Below are 22,259 nucleotides of genomic sequence, written 5' to 3'. Positions count from 1 at the left end.
ATACAAAAAGTCCAAAAGTTATCACAAAACTGTATTTTTCAGATGACATAATTACAAATAAATGAGGAAATGAAACAGTAGGCCTTAAGTCCTTGAGAGTTGACAGTTCAGGACCACATGGCATTGATTTCCAATGAACAAGCCTTTTACAAAGCAATGACTCTAGTCTAGATTATATAGTCCTGAATATTGTAAGTACATTCTCTGCATATCGTTTGTCATATGAAAAGAGTTTCCCTCTTCATGGTTTATTTTTCCTCTGTGGCACATTCTGGGCTCCAGAGTCTTTTATCTACCATTTGGCTTTCCATGGACTATCAGAACTATCAGGCGGGATAGCTGTGAGAGTCTCTACTTTGAGAAACTGTGTACATAATATTTATTTTATATATGACTCATAATTATGTTATTATAATAGCTCCTTTATCTTCAAAATAGCATCTGATAGCTCATTGCCTTCTTAACAATAGTTAGGTATTTTCAAATAACTTTTTCCAGAAATGCAAATGTTTCTTGGGGTACTTTCCAATCTCCACATGTTATACCTTTGGCATTTTTATAATTGAGGGCCAAACCAAATTTTCTGTAAGTTTTTTGTTTGAACTTTTACTGTGTGATTATTTTTTAACATAGACATCTGCGTTTATGCAATGCTCATCCTTGTTTAAAACTTTTATGGCTGAGATGTCTTAGGTTTATAACAGGTTGGCCAGCTTTGGTGACATCTTGCTGGCCTTTGAAGTTGGCACAATCCAGTATAGCTGCCTTAGGGGTGTGTGGCCGTGGAAAAACATGTTTTTGTTGTTGAGTGTTTTTGCTTTCTAGTAATTTTATTTTTTGCTCAAGGGATTTTGTATCTGTTCAGATATTTTATTTTTAAAGGGCACACAAGTAATGACTTGACCTCTAATCTTAGCTTTGAAAATTTTCCAGACGCTAATAAAGATAATGTCTGATGACCTATTATTTGAGAATACTAACTAGCCAGCAGCTAGTGCTATTTAAAAATGTATATTTTACTCTGAAAAATATTTCCATGGCTAAAATATTTTCTTAGTAAAATTGTGCATGTAATGACAGTTTGAATTTATAAATACTAGATTTGTAATATTTTTTTATATGGTGTCACAGAGATTTAGTACAGTTCAAAACAACTCTTCTCAAATACTATACTAAAAATTAGTTCTGAGGAAAATATTTTATAAACCAAAATATTATCAGAAATAACACCTGTGTCTTGGACTAATAATATTTTGGACAGAAAGGGTTTTATAGTCATGTTTGGTTTGCATGATATGAGCTGTCTTTGTAGTAAGTATATGAGTATGATTTTTACAAAGAATCAAGTTACTACTGAAGACTAGGATTATCAATTAAATCATCTCATCTGTCCATTTCAGAACACAAGCTTAATAAATTAGTAAAGAGAAGTTCAGCAGACTGCATTAATATGTGTGCCAAGGTGTATTCATTAAGAAAAGGAAGGGAAAAGCAGTTTTCTCCTAGATGTCTGAGCAAAGCAAGAGTTGCCTTTTTTGGTCTCTCTTTTCTTATCTTATGTCTATAGTAATAGTTCCACTTGGTAAGAACCTGCCTAGACAGAGTGTTGTTTTTCTGAGAGTGGTAGAGGAAACTGCAGATGGCTATCTTGATGTGTTTTCTTGTTTGGCCTTTTCTTAAAGGCAGACACATAGATCAATTTAACAGAATAGAAAGCCTGGAATTAAAACCGTATGTAAGTGGTCAATTAATTTATAAAGTAGGCAAGAATAAATGATGGGAAAAGGATATTCTCTTCAATAAATGATATTGGGAAAACTGGACAGCTACATGCAAAAGAATGAGTCTGGACCACTATCATACAACATACACGAAAATTATGTATACAACAAATACACAAGTCAAATGGATTAAAGACTTGAATGTAAGACCTGAAACCATAAAACTCCTAGAAGAAAACATGTGGTAAGCTCCTCCACATCAGACTTGCAATGTGCTTTGGATCTGAGTCCAAAGCCAAGGGCAACAGAAGCAAAAATATACACATGGGACTGCATCAGACTGAAAAGCTTCTGCACAGTGAAGGAAACCATCGACAAAGCAAAAAGGCAGCCTGCTGAATGGGAGAAGGTATTTGCAAATCATATATTAATAAGTGGTTAATATCCAAAATATGGAGTGCTCATACAACTCAGTAACAAAAAAAAAGTCCAATTTAAAAATGGGCAAAGGATCTGAATAGACATTTTTTCCAAAGAAGATATTCAGTTGGCCAATAGACACATGAAAAGATGCTGCACATCACTAATCATCAGGGAAATGCAATGAAAACCACAATGAGATACCACCTCACGGCAGTCAGAATGGCTATTATCAAAAAGACAACAAGTGTTGGCAGGGATGTGGAGAAAAAGAAATCCTCATGCGCTATTGGTGGAAATGTAGATTGGTATAGTCACTATAGAGGACAGTATGGAGGTTCCTAAAAAGATTAAAAATAGAATTACTATTTGATCCAGCAATTCCACTTCTGGGTAGTCATCTGAAGAAAACGAAAACACTAATTTGAAAAGACACATGCACTCTTACCTACGTTCATTGCAGCATTATTTACAATACTTGAGGTATGGAAACAACCTGAGTTTCCATCTATAGATGAATGGATTAAAAAAAGACATTATATATGTATGGTAATTGGATAATAGCCTTAAAAATTTTAAGAATGATCTGCCATTTGTGACAACATGGATGGACTTTGTATTATGCTAAGTGAAATAAGACTGAGAAAAGACAAATGCTGCCTGACTTCTTCACCTGTAAGTGGAATCTAAAAACAAAACAAAACCAAAGCAACTCATAGATACAGAGAACAGAGTGCTGGTGCCAGAAGGGAGTTGAGGAGGACAAAATGGGTGAAAATGATCAAGAGGTACAAACCTGCAGTTATAAAGTAAGTCATGGTGATGTACAGCATAGGGAATACAATCAGTAATACTGTATTAACTTTTTGTGGTGACAGGTGGTAACTAGATTTATCATGGTGATCAGTTTGCAGTGTGTATAAATGTTGAATAACTGTTGTACACGTGAAACTAGTAGAATACTATATGTATATTATACTTCAGTAAGCACTCTTTCCCCCCCAAAAAAGAGATGATGTTAAGTTCTTTGTTGTTAAACTCCAAGTTTTATGCAAAGAGAAGAAACAGTCTGTTTAATTAATTGTAATCTTTAATTGAAATCTGTTACAGCTAAATTAGACAATTCTGAAAGGGATTTGAGGAATTAAGGTTTTCCCTTGGTTCCAGTGGATGGGAAATATTTCAGTCCACTTACTTGAGACTATAAAATAGTTTGTTCTTTCCCCACATCAAGAATTATGAAGATAAAGTCACAAAACAGATTCCGGGTTAACTTTAAAGCTTTGTCATATTTCCATCCTCATCAGTTGTAAATAATGTGCCTGATTGAAAAATGGAAAAAGTTGAGATTTTCCACTTATGCCTTTTGAGCTTTTCAGAGGTATTATACACTCTGGAAATAATAATTAAAGATACTAGGCCTTATACAGTGCTTTTTGTGTGAGGAACTCATATAAACACTAATGCATTGATCCTAACACAGTACTTGATTGTGACTTTAAAAGGTCATGAGTTACTGCTGTAACAACAAAAAAAATAGAGAAAGATTGGAGGGGGAGCTCTAATTTACAAATATTGTTTAAAAAATATCTACTTAAGCTGATACAGATAACTGAAAAATAAAAATTATGGGTTTTTAAAATTATTGTTTGTTAACTTTTCTCTTAGCATATAATACATTTTGTTGTTTTTCTTTCATTCATGAATTTACTCAAAGCCTGATCCCCTTCTTAGACCAGAAAGCAGAATTTACTTCTACACTTCCATTCCTTTTCAGAGAAGAAGGCTTAATAAGCCTATGGTGGTTTCTTGAATTTGCCACATTAACATGACAATGCATTTCATTTGTCCTGAGTTGGGAGATCATCATTTTACTTTTCTTAGTTTAACATTTGTGGTACATAGCTGTTGGTTTTCATGAATATTTGGTGGTCATGTGGCTTAACTTCAGCTTTTTCATGTTTTATAGGTTTATTCTTCAATCCAAGGAGGTAATTCACAATCAGCTGTTAGAGAAACAGAAAATAGCAGAAGAAAAAATTAAAGAATTGGAAGTAAGTTTTGACTGAATGTTGATAGTAGTAGTCAACTTTTAGGAAAAAAGTAATTATCTCACTTTCATATTAAAGGAAAGTATATGCCTGTCAACATCATGTCACATTGTTTTCATTTGTTCTGATTGTGTTAGAGCTATGAAACAGTCATATTCAGGCAGTGTATAAGACAAAAAAAAAATCTTTGGAACTGTGGGGAATTTTGAAGAAGATAGGATGCTTTCAGCCATGAACATGTCTGTTCTTAAAAACAACAGCAAAAGAAAAACATGTAACATATATTTAGGACCACATATTGTGGTGGGTGGGCATGAGAAGGGGTAGTAATAGTAGTTAAAGGATCTTGATACATGTCTGTTTTACACATTATAATTCCTTTAACATAGATTAGGCTCTAGACAAGACTGAGTAGTAAATTGTAACTAATTGACTCTGAAGGTTGGTGCTTCAGTGAGGAAAACAATTTTTTTTTTTAGCTAGGGAAAAAGATGATAGGTAAGAGTAATTTAGTAAATTTTTGGAAAATTGGGAGTTTATTACTACAGTTTCCTTATACGTTAAGACCTTTAATGAGATTTTCTTCTTGGGCTTTGGTGAAATGTCCAACCTGTATATAGTAAAAGTTGGGCTAGACAAACAACTGGTTATTAATTCTTTGGGACCAAGATTTCCTGAGATGGGGGTGGATACAATGATTTCATAGGTCACTTTATCTGATTTCTGTGAGTACTATTTGAGGCAGTGGTTCAGAATCTGACTCAGCCCTCTGCTGAATTGATGAGACACCCTTGTAACCTCCTGGGGATTTCTCATGGGCACCAAGTTGGCATGGCCTGGGCAAGCATGTAGTGTCTTAAGGTTACATAGGCTTATTTTTGTTTGACCACTGATGATAATTTAGACAAACTTGATAATAGATTTACAGCTTAGAAAGATGTATTGTAAAAACAAAACAAATAAGCAAACAAATCTCATACTGTAGTTATTGTATCCTATTTTGTCAGCACAACTATACCAGATTGAATTTTATATCCTCTAGTGTTTTCAAGCAAAAGTATCTCAAATAACTCCAAATAAAACTATTTCATATAGATAACAAGAAATGTTTTTTGCAACTGTGCAGGTAAATATATCTAAAAATTGTCCTGATTAATAAGTAGTAAGACCCAAAGTAATGTGTTTATAATTCTCTTTTTATGAAAACAAACAAAAAGCAAGATCTGTGTATGAACATTGAAAATGATATGTAAGCATATAAACACTGGCTACTCTAAGGAAATTAGATGGGACATGGGATGAAATTATTTTTTTCATGTAATCTGTGTATTTGGTAAATTGTAACAAGTATGTGTTAACTTTTATATAAAACATTATCAAGGTAAGATTGCCACAGATAATGATTTTAGCATATTTTTGGTTCTGATGAGTATTATGAAATTTATTTTCTAAAAGTTTTCTTTCATTGAGTCTTTCAAATACTAGTAGAGTATCCTGATACCTGACAGATAATAAAGGTAGATGAGCTGGCATGTAGGTGCCTGTTGGAAATGCTTATTAGAGCTACATAACCAGCATAAACTCTTGCCTCTACTCAAAGAAATTTTATTTTGCCATTTTTCTTTTTTCTTTCATTTTACATGTTACTTAAATTATAAAAGCAATGTAATGTAAGGTGCTATAAAAAAGAAAAGCAGTCAAACAAAAAATTAAGTAATTAAACAAATTTACAACTTTCCTCTCTTCACACACTCCCAAATGTTACCTTTGGTGTTTATGTGTGTGTGTATCATTTCGAACTTTCCTACATTTTATACACATTCATATGTATACATACATAACTCTTTTTAAAATAAAGAAGAATTATGCTGTATATATTTTTTCATTTGACAATGAATCTTTCCATTTTAGTAATAGAAATCTAGTTTATATTCATCTTGTCTTTTTCCATTTCTCCTACTATTGTAGGTTTCTTATTCCTCAGTATTCAATTATTGCATGATCCCTACCTCTGCATTTAGTAGACTCTCCAATATTGCCTTAACCTGCATTTTTAATAGTACTACCTACTATACACTCTCTTCTCTTACCTGAAGTAATCCTATACTTTTCCACTGCCATACCTTTACAGTTTTATTACTTACTTCAGCCTTAATGTATACATGTGCACACACTCATGTGTGCACTCATGCACACATGCTTTGGGAATTGGAGTGTTTGGGTTCAGTTATAGTGAGTTATTGAGAGAGGTGTCAAATCTTCCTTCATGATATTAATCAGTTTTTCTCAGTCTTTCAGTTTTATGGGCAATGGTATTTAGAGACTACTCTCTGGGTGCTCAGAGTGCTCATTATTACCGTATACATAGTTAAGAGGATGTGTCTGATTTTGCTCTATATGTTAGAATTCCTCAGCCCTTTTAAAGATAGCAGCCCACTGACTTTTAGCTTCCCGTGTTGCTGTTGAGAAGTCAACTGTCAAATTGTTGTTCCTCTGTCTTTTCTCTTTGGCTGCTTTTAATATTCTCTTTTTATCTTTCACACTTTGTAGTTTCTTTGGGATATATTTGGGTCTGATTTAATTAAAAAATTTTTTTCTTAATCCTACTTGGATTAAGTTGGGTTTCCTGAATCTGAGGATTAGTGTCTTTCATCAGTTCTGAAAAATTCTTATCATCTGTGAATATTACTTATTCTCTCTCTTCTCTATTAAATGGTATTTCCTTCAGGAATTTTCCCCCACCTTTAAACCAGCTGTCCTCACCATCTATAGTAGCATCTTAATTGGTTTTTCCATGTCCAGATTTCCCCCTTCCAAACCTTTTAACATATTTAAGCCAGAACAACCTTTGTAAAGTGTTGTATCTGGTTGTATTACTCCTCTATGTTAAAACCCATTATTATTCTTAGGGTAAAGTTCAAACTCATCCACATAGCTTCAAGGGTCTTTATGAAATGCCTTCAGTTTATTTCTCTCATCTCCCTCATTTCTTCTGCCTTCTCTTACACTGTATGCTCTAGCCATAAGGAAATACTCTGTTTTTATAAGTTGTTGTGCTTGGTTTCTACTGGGTCTGTGCAAAAGTAGTTCCCTCTGCCTGGGAATTTCTGCCCTTACCTACTTCATCTATTAATCCTTAAGATCTTAGTTTAGGGCTATTCCTGAGAAACATTTTGATTCTTCAATCTTAAATTAGGTGCTTTTTCCTTGATCTTTCACATTATTCTATTAGTTTCATAACACAATGTGGGAATTTGGGTCTGTAAACTGTCACCAGTTGAAGTAATTAAAGTTAGCCTTGAAAAACTGACCTCTCCCTAACCCCTAACCCCTAACCCCCACCCTCAAGCTTTGTAGTTGAACTTCTGACTTCTGTGAAACTTAACTACTAACAGCCTACTGTTGACTGGAAGCTTTACTTATAAATAGTTGATTAACACGTATTTTATATGTTACATGTAATATATACCATTTTCTTACAGTGAAGCAAACTAGAGAAAAGAGAATGTTATTAAAATCATAAGGAAGAGAAAATACATTTATAGTACCGTACAATATTTATTTTAAAAAATCCCTGTTGTAAGTGGACTTAACGTAGTTCCAACCCATTTTGTTCAAGGGTCAACTGTACAAGTATGGTTTCCTATTACTTGGGAAGCTTGATACAGGTTCATAGCTCTAAGTAGTTTTTCCCAAGGCCTCCCAGTTGTTGCTCCTTTAAAATTTATAGTCTCTTCTTCTAGGTCCTAGCATTTCTTACCATTCCAACCTGTTTCATCTTAATCCTATTTAATTACTATCATTATCATTAAGTTCTACCCCAGATACCTTACAATTAAGTTGGGTAGGCAAAATTTATGCATAATTGTGTAGACAAGTGCCAGGATGTTTCGATTTAGCATGTTTTCATCTCTGAAGGACTAAGGTTATTTTTGTTCTGGGTCCATAGGTCTAGTTTTTGATCAAAGCTGTTAACTTGGCCCACTTTATGTGCCTCTCTACCCACTACCAACAGTTTATATAAATGACGTTATGGATAAACTTTTTCTATGATATAGGTGCTAGTCTGATTCAGATTCTGATTTGAGAGCCTATTTTCATTAGTATTTACTAGACTCCCTTTTATTTACACTGTTTCTTTATGATTGCCCCACACCCCCAGTCTGTCTTTATTTGTGAATGCAGAACTTACCTAGAATTTGTTTAGTTTTTGGTAACACTGTTAAGGCTGCGCCCATAGTTTTTGATAATGCTGTTAATGCTGTGCCTACATTGTCAACCAACCTGTTGGCCTCACCTGCTGGTCCTTTCCTCTGATGGAGCAAAGGTGGGGGGTTCTATAACCCTGTCCTTATGTCCCCTTGATAGGGAGTCACATTACTCATAAGAATGGTAGAAACAAATATTGTCTTAACCTTGGGAGATAGTCTTACTGTCTTTTCCTTCTTAAAACTCTATATTTATATTTTAATACCCCTATGTTGTGTTATTCTTCAGACTATAATAATTTTACTGGGATTGATTAGGAAATATTTTCCTAACAGACTCACAATATGATAGTGTTATGTATATTTTTATCTTTCCTTTATAAATACAATAGACTGGGTTCTGGAGGGAATATCACCTAGTGGTGATTAGTAGACCAATGATGCTGATCCTTTTGAAGAGAAAATATAAAATGATGGCTCTCGTATGATAAAGTAACTGTTATTTATGTCATTGAGGGAATTCTCTACCTTTAAAAAATAAGTTTTAAATACTAAATTTAAAAATAAAATTTAAAAGTAAAAATGCTTTTAAAAAATACTTTTTAAAGATTGTTGAGTGTAATACATAATGCAGTATATGTTGTCATTAGGAAAGTACAAAGCATAATTTTTTAAGATGACATTAATGTAATTGGGATTTGAAAGTACGACTTTGAGTCTCATCTGTCTTTCTAAAAATAATTTTCTGTTTGAAATGTACAGCATTGCTACAAAGGGAGTAGAAGTCTTTTTTTTTGAGAAAACAAAGTTCAGTTAAAAACTTGTCAATAGATTGAGGAGATACATATCTTCTAAAGAGTAAAAAATACATCCTATGTTTGTGCTCACTTTTTTAGAGATAAGAAAGAAAGAATTACTGTGGACTTGTTTTGCAGTTTTAAAATCTTAGACTCAGCATTCATTTGAACTAGAACTCAATTTCTGAATCCATGTCTTATGAATCTCATCTATTTAGAATCCTTGAGATAACTAAGCTTTCAGTGATGTCGTCAAACACATTTTGACCACCATTCTCTTATGTTTTCTCCCTTGTTCTAGATGGGGGGCCAAACAGTTACTGCTCAGGCTCATTTTTCTTCAGCCTAAAGTCCCCATTATGTTTTAGGCACTTACATATTAACTGGTTGAGCACCTTCCTTACCCACTATCTCCAGCATAGTTACCACCCCTTCTACCACCCTGGTTAACTCAGCAGTGACAGAAAAAAATAAAAATAAGGAAGCTCAAGGACTTCCTGGCCTGCTTAATGCCACATCTGACGCAGAATGTTACAATCCCAGGGTTGCAAAATAGCTCTCCAGCACATGCTATAAGTAAAATCTAAGAAACTGCATTAAGGTCCTAACTCTTCCACAGAATGAGGATATTGGTCAGATAGTGGTTTCTGAAACAAGTAGGAAGAATACTGGCACAAAAAGTGAATAGGAGGTGCCTGTGACACTCTGCAGTTGGCCGAGTTCTAAGACTCTGATGAGAAAATGTTTTGGAAGAGTTCCCATAATTGAGATTTTTACTCTGCCTATTGAGGATCATTTTTTCCATAGCACGGGTGTTAACTGGTAGGCAGTGGATGGATGTCCAGTTTCTGCCCTGAGTATTTCATTTTTGAGCTGGTACTGTTGTACATATGGGAGCCCCTCTTTGAAGGTGATGTCGAGGACACTGTTACACGATAGTCACTCGTCTGTGTTTTCAGTGAAGAGAGAAGGGCAAGTGAGTGCACAACCAGTGATATAATTTTTTAAATACATTAAACAAAAATTACACCTAATGGTTCATCTGCTTACATTGTTCCAAGTTTAGAATCATTAAAAAATTAGTCACTTATTTATTTTGTAGTGAAATACAGAATTTATAGAAATATATATTAAAGTTTGTATAGCTTAATCAATAATTATAAAGCAAACACCTATAACAGTCATCCAGGCCAAGACATAAAAAACTGGCAGAACATCAGAGCGCACCCCCCGTGCCACACCCCACGCATGGGAGGACACCACGCACGCGCGCGAGCGCTCTCTCCCTCCCTTCCTGATCACAGTGCCATCCCTGCCTGCTCTCCCTGCTCCCACCAGGTCAGGTAACTACTGTCCTAACTTTTGTGATAATTATTTCCTTCTTTAAAAATACAGTTTTACTGTCTGTGTATGTATCCTCCACTGTAATTTAATCTTGCCTGTATATAAAGTTTTGCCTGCTTCTTTTGCTCAACATTGTGTTTGTGAAGTATATCCGTGTTCTGACCCCGGATTCTGATTGTTCATTTTTATTGCTATATGGTATTCTATTATGTAGATGTGCCACAGTTTATCTTTGCAGACAGTGCATTTTTACCTGTAACAAGTCAAGATGTTCTCATATAGAGTATTTGCACGGTTTATTGCTCAGCCTCTTTCTGAGAGGAGTCTGTTTTTCGGAGACATCCTCCTACTCCTTCCAGAGTTTGAGTCCTGGAGAGAAGTAGAAAATGTCTCAAAAATTAGCTTGTGGATTTCCTACCTTCAGTTGTAGCTAGCTAGCTAGGCGCCTTTTAAATTAAAAAACAATTGCACATGAGTGAATTAGTCTCTTTTCTATGTTGTTTTGATTTGGGGAGTCTTGGGTAAAATTTTTATTATTGTCACATACATTAGGATTTCAGATCTGAATTCTTAATCTCTTTATAGAATTCGTTTGCATTCTCAACAATTATAAAAATGAATGTTTGCTTTAAAATAGTTTTTAGTTATTTAAGATTTAAGTCTAAAAGAGCCTGGTGGTTGGGAGCCCTGGAGTTTATAGTGAACTATGTATATCCTCTGTCCTGGTGTTGTAGGGCCTCCTGTGGCTGCATAATCCTCCTCCGCGGCTTTCAGAGAAGAATAGACATGAGTCTGAAAAGGCCCATATTTGCTTTTTTCCTGAGTATTCTTACTGGTTATTATCAATATTATCAATGCCTTTGTCAGTATATATGTGTTGTGATCCAAGTGCTATTATTTGCCTAAATGTAAACTGTGATATATTTCATATTCTCAGTAGAAATATTTTAGGTCCAGTGAGAAGTCATATGTAAACAGTTCAAACAGATTTGCCCTTTTAACTAGATAGCCTCTCTTGTTTATCTATAAAATATATATTACAGATGGTTTACACACCCACACCTCTCTTTGATCTGATGTGCAGTCTTCATTTCATGATTAAGATAAAAGAAGGATTTGCATTCCAGTTAGCCCAGAATTCAGCTTTTTGCATCTCAGTTCAGTTACTCTTTTCTTCTAGGATGTATTCGCAGGTGTCTTGATTCTCCTCCTTGGAATACTTGTCTGTCCCCATACCAGACTATCCTTTTGAATGCTTCAGACGGCTGTTGACCTCAGCCTTTGCTGCTCTATGCTTCACATGGTCTGTACTTTTCTCTTTGTCTACCCGTAGATATCTGTCCTTAGCCGCCTCTCTCCCATGCCTAAGAGTTTGTCCAGTCATTTTCAGGCTGCCTAGAGAATGATTTCTTTTGATGATTTAGACTTTAAATTTTCTTTCATGTTGGTGCATGCCTCCCTGCTGTTATAACTAGATGTAAGGCAAGGTTAATCAGTGTTCTTTTCTTTACTTTTATTTATTCATTTATTCATTCATTCATTCATTCATTTATTTATTATTAAGGTGTCATTCATATACACTCTTATGAAGGTTTCGCATGAAAAACAATTTGGTTACTACATTTACCTACATTATCGAGTCCCCCCCCCCACATCCCATTGTAGTCACTGTCCATCAGCGTAGCGAGATGCCACAGGGTCACTACTTGTCTTCTCTGTGCTATCAGTGTTCTTTTCTTTACTCCAGATTCTTGCTGGTCAGTTCTTACATCGCAGATCTCCTCTAACCAGTCCTTTTATATCACAGATACTGGCCAGAAGAAGTGAGTTGTTCAGCACTCAGTGTGGACAAGGCTACACCTGTATTTAATGAGCACACTGTGCATGTCAGCTCAAAAGAACAAGATCCAAACTGACATTTGAACCATAGAGATCTCCAGGTCTACTAGATTTATAGCAGAGCACTCATTACCCTGAATTCCTGACTTAAATGCCTTCGTTGAGTTAGGAGTTCTGGATTCTAGCCTTTGTTGTGCTCTAATCCTTAGTATCCTGATCTGTAAAACCAGAAGATTGGATTAGAAGGTATCTAGGGATACTTCTATTAAGTTTATTGGTATAACCTTGGTCTTTTTCTGAACAGCTACATTAGGAGCAAAAACACCCCCTTAAAATGAAAAGATGGAGGAAGGCAAAACAAAACAAAATAAAAACCAGTTTCCTTTCATGTCTGTATCATTAATTTAAAAGGTAATTGGAATCCTGTTTCTGAAGTGAAAATAAAACTAGTTGTCTGCCTACACCTTTGCCAGCCAAAATGTAATACATTTACATCTCCTTTGATACCTTTCTGGTGTTCACTTAAATTGATGAAATCATGCAGGTGTGCATGTGATGGCTTAAAGGTGGCAGGTAGTTTATATTAGGTATTGCCAATTTTAGAGGTTATTTTGGATAGAGCTATGTAATAGCTTATTGAGTCCATATACATAAATTAAAATAACATGCCCAGGAGGACATCATCTTACTTATTTGTAGTGCTTTATCATGTACTGTCTTATAAATACATGATACTTAGAATAGTGACAAAAAATGCTGATAAATTGTTAAATTCCTTGAGTGACATGTACATTTTTATAAGTGATATCTTATTTTTGTAAGGTATTCCTTTGTGAATTTTATTTAATCTAATGCAGATTAAGTTATATTACTTAGGACTTTACCATTTTTCAAAGAATTTTCACTACATTATTTCATTTATAAAGAGAATATCTATAGGTGATGCTGTCTTGCTAATTCTGATTAATCAGAGGAGTTTTTCCAACTCATTTATTTTGTTTTGCTTTCAAACAAATCTCTCACCTATCACCAGCATAATAAAAATACTTGAATTCCATCACTATTCATGAAGCCATTCTTCTGGGTACATAATTATCTTATGAGAAAATTTTTCCAACATGGACACAGATTATTGAACTCCTAACTTTTGTGTAAAACAGTTTAGCTCATTTTATTCTGCTTTTGTTTTTAAGAAAACACACGTGAGGGTGGAACAATACTCCAGTTCAGGAAGCATTATCGGTTTCCACTGATGTTTTATACGTATTCTGTTTTTACATGAGACTAAAAGCTCAAACTCTGTGTGATACTATAAAGACATGGAAAATGATTCTTTCTTAGGGTTGGAGGAAGTGATGACTAGTGTTTTTTTGCTGGTAGGATCTGATAATCCCCCCTCCCTTTAGCTATTCTAGGCATGTTTAGTTGTCAGGCGTTGTCGGACTAAATTGCTAAAAATAACAAATAAGGGGGAGGCTGTTCTAAGGCCAGCTCTTACCACTGTCTGTAATCTGTTTAATTTAGTTCCTAGGGAGAAAGGGCAAAAGGAACATGGTGCCGTTCCCATTGAATGGATTTTTTGTTTAAAGTGCTGACAAGAACATTGTTTGAGCTCCCCTTTTTCCAAACCCCATAGGGCTCACGTACTCACATCCACTATAGTGTAGAGCCAGAGCCAGGGGCTCACAGAGCATGCTTCGTCTGATCAGTGGTCATGGTAGGGATTAACCAGGTGACTGTGGTCTTTTGCTTGTCATTTAATGTGGCTTTTGACAGTGGAAACATGCAGTTAGCCTGTGAGAGAGAGTTGAGAGGGAGAGGATGGTGGTTAGAAATGGGGGAGTTAGTGTGAGAAGAAAGACATCTCTCTGTTTAGTACTCTTCCCTAACTCAGTGTTCGGAATCAGGCTGTTTGTAATAGTAACCACACATGCGACGGCAGTGCACCTGCGTGCAGTTTAACCCACCGTGCTGGTGTAAAGCTCTGTTGGATTTAGCTCATGCCCTCCCTGTGCCTTCATTTCTTCTGAATTGTAGAAATACCTTTCTGTAGAGATAGCAGTCTAGTGCTTGTTTGTAAAACTGTTGATCACTGAAGGTGTGATTTAAATATGTATTTACCAGTGGTGGAGTATGTGAAAACTGGGAGCAAATTTTACCGTTGTATTTCTGGCATTCCACATTCTGTGTTAGACTCACCAGAGGGCTTCTTGATTTTTATGTCTGAAGTTGCTTATTGATTTTTGTATCTGAAGTACTACTCAAAGTCCTTTCCTTTGGGCAATTCTCAAATTTTTTGTTTTTTGTTTTTGTTTGAACTTGACCACTTTTAAGCACACAAAAGAAAATTGTTTTTATTAGAGATTCTTGACAGGGGTGGGGGGGGGATGTCTTAAGAGAGCCTATTTTAATGGAGATCCTGGTGTTTACCTAAAACTGGGATCTGAACACTTGGACACTGCAGGCTTTGGGAGTGCTCACTTTTAGACATTTCTTAAGTCACCACCCTTACTTCTAATTTAATGAAATAATTAGTTTAACTGAACTAAAGGGTCTCAAATGTATAATTTAGAACACAGTCTTGAAGACTATCTATGTTATACAGATGAGAAAGTCTTGTGATTCATGTGGGATGACATATATAGCCGCACTTTGAATTTTTCTAAGTAACACCCAGACAGATGTCATTTGTGGTCAAGTTTAATCAGCTCTAGAAACTTGTAAAAAAAAAACCAACAGAACCCCATTACTTTCTGCTCAAAGCGTGGACTTTCTTGGGTATTCAGATTCAGAGCCTTGTGGTCTACTCTTTAGAGAAGGCATCAGAGGGAAACAAACGGTGGTGATGGAAAATGCAAGGAGGAGGAGCTTCTGGTACTATAGGTGAAGCCTTAAATTAGACCAAGTTTTGAACTGAATTGTAAAATACCAGTTACTTAAATTTTTAGACTTTGGTGCTTTCAATATCAGAGGCTGAACTTTTTCGCTTACCACAGGTTTTTTTTCTTCTTTTTTGGAGAACTAAACAATTCTAAGATTCATGACATAAAGCTTTGGCCAGTGATAATTGTTAGGCCAGAAGAAGCATATGCATATTAAAAGAACATTAAATGTTTAGTGGGTGTCTTGATTATACAGAGTACTTTGGGGTTATGTCTAACTATGGAGGCTTTTTGTTCACTTTCAATCTTCTGCATTAAGGAACCTTCAGTTTATTTGTGCTTACAGTGTGCTATGCACTATTATAGGCAATGAAGACAAAATTAGCAAAGGCCTTGATGTCATGGAACTTCATTCTGGAGAATGGGAGGGAGAGATAGATAACAGAAAAATGATATAATAAAACAAAAAACACCCAACAACAACATAGGGTGAAGGGACAGAATAATGGGAGTGTATAAGCTCGTTTATGTAGTGTTGACAGGAAAGGTTTCTCTGATCAGGTTAAGTTAGAGTTGAGCAGAGGTCTGAAGGGAATGAGGGAGAGTAAGCCAGCTCTGGGTGCCTCTGGGAGAAGAGGGTTCTAAGCAGAGGGAACAACAGGAATAAAAACCCAGAGGTGAAAGCGTAATCGATGAGTTGGGAGAACAGAAAGGAGGCTTGTTGCTCTGAAGCTGAGTGAGCAAGGTAGAGAATCAGAGGAGATGAAATCAGAAAGGTATCAGGGAATAGATTATATGGGGTCTCATAGGCCATATTAAAGATTTTGGGGGTTTTTGAAGGGTTTTGAACAGAAGAATAACATCTTATTTACATATTAAAAGGATCATCTGGCTGCTTTGTTGAAACAGATTTTAGGGGGAAAAGGTAGAGGCTATTGCAGTTATCCAAGTGAGAGATTGGCAGTGTCTTCGACTAGGGTGCTGACATTGTACGTGGTTAGACTCTGGGTGTGTTTCAGGGTAAAGCCGTGACAATTCGGTGTAAGGGTGAAAGAGAGGACTCAAAGTTTTGAATCTGTGATTAAGGAATCATACCGCTTTCCTCCCACCATTTATCACTCTTTCTCCTGTTGGACGTATCTGGAGTCTGTCCATGGGAGAGGGGGTGTTTCACATGGGCATTGAAGGGCAGTTAGAATTTTGGTAGATAGAGCTGGGGCAGAAGAGAGCATTTCAAATCAAAGAAATAGTGTGGACAGAGTCTGGAAGTGGAGTGGTGGAACGGAGGGTTGGAGTGAGAAATGAGGCTGGAGAGGTCTAAGGGAAAGGAGTTAAGGCCAAAAAGAGTGAAATTAGCTTTGTTTTTTCCTCACTTTGTGTAAGTACTACTTGTTCTGGCAGGTAGTTATTCCCAGGGCAATGATGTTCATTCAGTGTGGTTTCCATACAGCATTCCATGCGTACAGGGGTCCACAGAGATTCCACATGTTTGTGGAAACAGATGTGCTATTGATAATTCAGAGATCAATGTTTCCTAGTCAATTTTCAAATTTCAAAAGTAATTTTAAAAGTAAATTGAAAGTTTGTTTTGGGCCACGTTTACCTTTGAGATATACTATTAGACACCCAAGTAGAGATGTTAAAATAGACAGTTGGATGTATGAATCTGGAACTCCAGGCTAATGAAATAAAATGGAGAATTGTCTGTAAATTGTCAATTTATAGGTAACATTTAAAGTAATAGAACTATAGTCGGTCCACTAAGGAGAGAAGGTAGCTAGAGGAGGGATGAATGAGGCTCACGGACTGAGCGCGGTGGCATTGTAGCGCGTTGTCAAGCTCTTTACAGAGGTGTGGACAGTGTGCAGTGTGAGTCAGAGAACTAGGCAGGTGCCCCCTGGCAAGCCTGTGCGGAGAAGAGGCCAAGCTGAAGGGGTGGGGCCACCTCCCTGCATGGCTGGGGGGCTGCCCGGGCCCTTGGTTTTGTGGTGGCAGAAGTGGCTCAGGCACGTTGCAAGTGCTTCGTGGCCGGTCCTTACCAGCACTGACTCTGGGGGTGGGCAAGCCTGGCTGCGGAGGGGAGTAGCTTCAGTCCCTCGGGCAGGGAGAACGGAAGGTAAAGGCTGACGTCGAGTTAGGCTCAGAGCTGGCCACCCTTCTGGGACCACACCGCAGGGAGTGGTTGATCGCAGTTCACTTAGGGCACAGGGCTCAGAAACCCTGCCATGCATCTGAAGTGTCTTTTAAGAAAAATTTGAGGGAGGTGGGTACTTACATGGGCGAAAGCAAGCATGCTTACTAGTTTTGAACTAGTTTTGAAGGTTAAAAGTCCCCTAAAGGGATTTTATTGTAACCAGTACCCTCACTGTTCCCTGTACACACTCACAGATAATGTGCATACATGCACTTCCCTGCCCTCTTTCACAATATACCGAGAAGAGCTCAACCTGTAGAATATTTTTTGAGTTCTTGGGATTCTTAGCAAGTAATAGGTACTGCTTGTCTTTGTTCTGATTTGTGTAGCGTAATGTATTGGCATGATAATTAAGACTGTGAATTCTGGAATCAAATGAATATGAATTTGAACTCCAGTTCTGCCACTTACTACCACTTTGGGCAAATGACTTAGTGTCTGTAAGCCTGAATATGCTCTTCAGCAACAACAGCAGTGTTGATGGAGAGAGACAATAAATAACACCTTTATCTCCTGCCTGTGTGTGGCACCAACTGAAAGTCAGGCAGATTTGTATAAGTATTTTTATGTATTTTACCTTTATTATTGATGAAGATTAGGTTGAAGGATGTGGTTTAGGTATGTTCTAATACTGATTCAGAATTAGGTATATAAATTAGATGCAATTACCCAGCAAATCTCTGGAAGTATGGGACAACCCCAGGTCTCTCTCTGCAGAGGCAGGAAGTGCCTGTCTGTCACACGTAAGAGGAAAATGTGTACCTTCTGCATGCACGTAGACCCTGGCAGAGCAGCAGAGGCTGAGCCACACTGCCTTTTCCCGAATACACCAATCAGAAAAGCCAGTAGCCTTCCAGAGAGTAGATTGAGAAGGCCTGGACTGTAGCTAATGAAAACCGGAGGTGAGGAGGCTAAGCATTTCTCTTGCAAAAAGTACCTACACTGTGGTATATGTGTAAATCACTTGATACTGTGCTTGGCACACAGTAAATATTTGGTAAATGCAGGATTTTGTTATTTGCATCTGGTGGATTGCTCAGTAGCTATTTATCAATTGAGCATATTGCCACCAAATATAAGAAAGGTTTTTTTTTTAATTAAGAAACAAAGATACACAAATCTACAAAGCTAATTTAATGAATGTACTCACCATCCAGAGCTAACAGATGTTAGTATTTTGTAATACACATCTTTGTTTTTACAAAAATAAAACAATACTAATGAATCAAAGTCTCTTAGGTAATTTCCGTTGCAACCCCACTTCCAGAAGCAGCTCCTATGAGGTATTTGGTGTGTGTCTTTCCATTCAGTGTTTTGTAGCATCTTAATATTCAACAAAGGATATCATATTGTTCATATCTTTCAGTAACTTGCTTCTTTCTTTGAGCCGTACCTACACTAATAAATGTATGTAGTTCACTCATTTTAACTGCTGAAGAATATTCTATAAGAACATTTAACTTTCTATACTTTATTCAAAGGACACATTGTTAATAGCTTGAGTATACACCACAGAAGTGTGGCCAAAGGGCCGCGTGACTCCTTCCACATGTAGTGTAAACCCAGCCATTGTAGGGCTGGTTGATGGGTTCAAGGGTGCAGTGTCAGCAGGTTAGTGATAACTGCTCTTCTTATTTCAATGGATAACCATGGATTCTGTGATGAAGCTATTTCATAAACTTAATGGCCTCTGCCCATGCTTTAGAAGTGGGGATCATGTGTCCTTCACAGAGCCAGAGCCAGAATAGCCAGGGCAAGAGAGGGGGATCGGAGTGGGGATACCCATGGTTCCAGATTCTAGATTCCAACCACGAGATCATTCACTTTTACTCCGAAAGAAATAGGGATTCCTAGGCCTGGTTGGAGACTCCCAGCAGCTGGACCTTCTAATATTAGTGATCCTTTTCTTATAAAATGATTAACCCCCTAAACACCAACACTTTGAGTAAAGAGATTATAAGTGGCTCATAAGTGGCCAGCATCTGGAAATTGAAGCAAGGGCAAAGTGAAAACCACCCCTTGAATCATGTTTGCAGAGAAGTGTGCCAAGGACTCTTTTATTACTCCAGTGTCATTATAAATTTAATTGGTGTTATGTCAGCTACCTAGCTCAGAGCTAATAGCATCTTAAACTCTATTCTGTTTGTGCCAGTTCCATGGTAACTTGATTGGGTGTGGAGTTGGGACAAGTGGCAGCTGTGACGTCTGGTCTGTATAGAGTGATTTCATCACAGTATGAACTCCATTACCCTGAATGGAGAATTGTCGCAGGTGGTGTGACCTGATCTCTCTGCCCCTCAGAACACTCAGAGCCATTTGAGCAAAGACCCTGGGATGCTTGTCTGACCAAGAGGTTTAGCTTAGAGAACAGCAGTTTCTTGGTGGTACTGACAGGTATAACTGTGCGTCTTCCTTTTCTTTCTTAATGAAAAGAAGCTGAGGTTTTTTGAAAGGTTTATAAATAGCCCTTTGATATTGGAGTGTATTTGTGGTTCCCCAGTTCTGCCCTCTGCTGACCTGTCCAGATCAGCAGAGGAGGCGCCGATGAGTCATGCATCTGTGCTCGCCGAGGCTTCAAGCGCTTGCTTGTTTTCACTGTCTCCAGGTCCTTTTATGGGTTTCCGATTGCCATATCTCTATTTTTTTAGTTGTACAAATACGTTACTCTATTGGAAAGTAGGAATGTGATCACATAGAAGTTTCCTTACCCTTGTTTGTCCATTGGCTCTCCCAGAGTACCTTAATAACTCATCAAATGTTAAGTGCTTGCTGATAACATTAATTTTCAGAAATTAATATGTCAGTTTATTTTACCCTGGGTTGTGTGTGTGTGTGTGTGTGTGTGTGTGTTACACTAAGTCTGGGTGGAGTAAAGACAGATTTGCTGTGAAAATAATTAATTAGGAACTTGCATTGCCTGATTTTAAACACACAGGGCTTTCGTGTCCTGTCTTTTCTCCTTGTGGTGTGGTATTTTGAGAAGACTAAGAATTCATTTTTATTTTTAATTAAGATAAAGTACACATAACATAAAATTACAGTGTTGTGCAGCCATCACCACTGTCTGATTCTAGAATGTTTTCATCACCCCCTAAAGAAACCCCTTACCCATTAAACAGTTTACTGCCCATTTTCCTTTCCCCCAGCACCTGGCAGCCTTTAATATTTTCTGTTTCTATAGATTTGCTTGTTCTGGATATTAATATATAAATGGGTCACACAGTAGGTTGCTTTTTGTGTCTGGCTTCTTTCACTTAGCTTAATGTTTTCAAGGTTCATCTGTGGTTTAGCATGTAGCACTACTTCATTCCTCTTTGTGGCTGAACAATATTCCATTGTATGGATATGACACATTTTGTTCACCTGCTCATCAGCTGACAGACATTTGGGTTGTTTCTACTTTTCGGCTATTATGAATAACGCTGCTGTGAACATTCACAGGTTTTTGAACACCTGCTTTGATTTCTCTTGGGTGGAATAGCCTAGGAGTGGAATTGCTGGGTCATGTGATAATTCTAACTTTTTACTTCCTTAACAAACTGCCAAGCTGATTTCCACAGTAGCTGCATCATTTTACATCCCTACCAGTAATGAATGAGAGTTCTAATTTCTCCACATCTTTGCCAACACTTAATTTCTGTCTTTGATTACAGCCATCCTAGTGGGTGTAGAGTAGTATGTCATTGTGGTTTTAATTTGCATTTCCCTATTGACTGAGTTTGGACATCTTTTCATGTGCTTATTGGCCATTAATACATATTCCTTCTTTAGAGAAATATATGTTCAAGTCCTTGCTCATTTTTTAATTGGATTGTTTACCTTTTTGTTTTTGAGTTGTACAATAATAGAAATTCTTGGCCTGCTTGGAGCAGATAGGATCAGACTGTCTCTGCATGTCAGACATAACTGTATGCTAGTCTTGTCCCCATGGTTGAGTCAGTTACACCTTGACTTCCAAGAATGCAAGGTGTTGACCTTACTTCCTCTCACAGAAGGCACACCCTGATTTACCTACCCCTTTGCCATGCCTACAGGCCAAACCCTACATAAGCACTGTTGATTTGATCCTCTTGCTCTTCTTCTAAGACTAGGGCAAACTAAAGACAAATTGAAATAGTAAGACTTCTCATTTTATGTGCTCATTTGGAAAACTTGTGGCGTTTTAATAGTCCTTGTTGATGAATACCTGGCTTCCTGGTCCTGGAGAAGCAGAAGAACAATAATGTATATTAGGAGACTGCTTGCTTTTATAAAATTTATTTTCATGAGATCTCTTTATTGGGTATTATGTACATTTAATTTTCACATGTGATGGAACTAAGGAGAGTGTTTCTATGGGGGCTGTAAGTTTTAGTTTGTTTTAGAAAGGAATCAAAGACTCCAGGGTTGTGATATCCATAGTGGTCTCTGTGTATCCTTTTCCTAATCTCTTTTACTCCAATCTTACTAAATGTTGACTTTCTACAAGCCTATACCTTCTCTCATTCTGTGTTCTTTCTCATGGCTTCAAGTACAACCTGTATGCAAGATTTTATCTTTTGCCCAGACCTCTTCTGTGCACTTCAGACCCAATCTAGTTCTCTTCTCACATCTCACATGGATATCACAGGATAAACTTGACATGCCTAAAACTACACTCGTATCTTCCCTTCCAAACCCAGTACTCTAGGGGTTATTCTTGACCCCACCCAACTTCAGATATCTAATGAAGGTTATGGTGAAGGACTTGTCCTCTTGTTGATATTTCTTCTGAATATTTCTTAAACCTGTTTTTATCTATCTCCACTGCCTCTGCTAAGATAC

General features: G+C 37.0%; 1 protein-coding gene across 2 annotated transcripts in view; it reads left to right on the top strand.

Annotated features, from left to right (window-relative positions):
* PFDN1 (prefoldin subunit 1) overlaps nucleotides 1–22,259 on the top strand; it is a 69,843-nt gene that overhangs the window by 31,789 nt on the left and 15,795 nt on the right. Inside the window, exons 3-4 of one of the 2 annotated variants that reach the window (XM_036896618.2) lie at nucleotides 4,111–4,195; nucleotides 9,817–9,877. In XM_036896618.2, the coding sequence (XP_036752513.1) occupies nucleotides 4,111–4,195; nucleotides 9,817–9,877 (146 nt within the window). The remainder of the gene's footprint in view (nucleotides 1–4,110; nucleotides 4,196–9,816; nucleotides 9,878–22,259) is intronic. The other variant, XM_036896627.2, reaches the window with a different exon arrangement.

The sequence above is a fragment of the Manis pentadactyla genome, chromosome 13, assembly GCF_030020395.1.
Source record: "Manis pentadactyla isolate mManPen7 chromosome 13, mManPen7.hap1, whole genome shotgun sequence".
NCBI lineage: Eukaryota > Metazoa > Chordata > Mammalia > Pholidota > Manidae > Manis > Manis pentadactyla.
The sequence above is the reverse complement of the archived record's forward strand: the minus strand, read 5'-3'. Positions and strand labels throughout refer to the sequence as shown.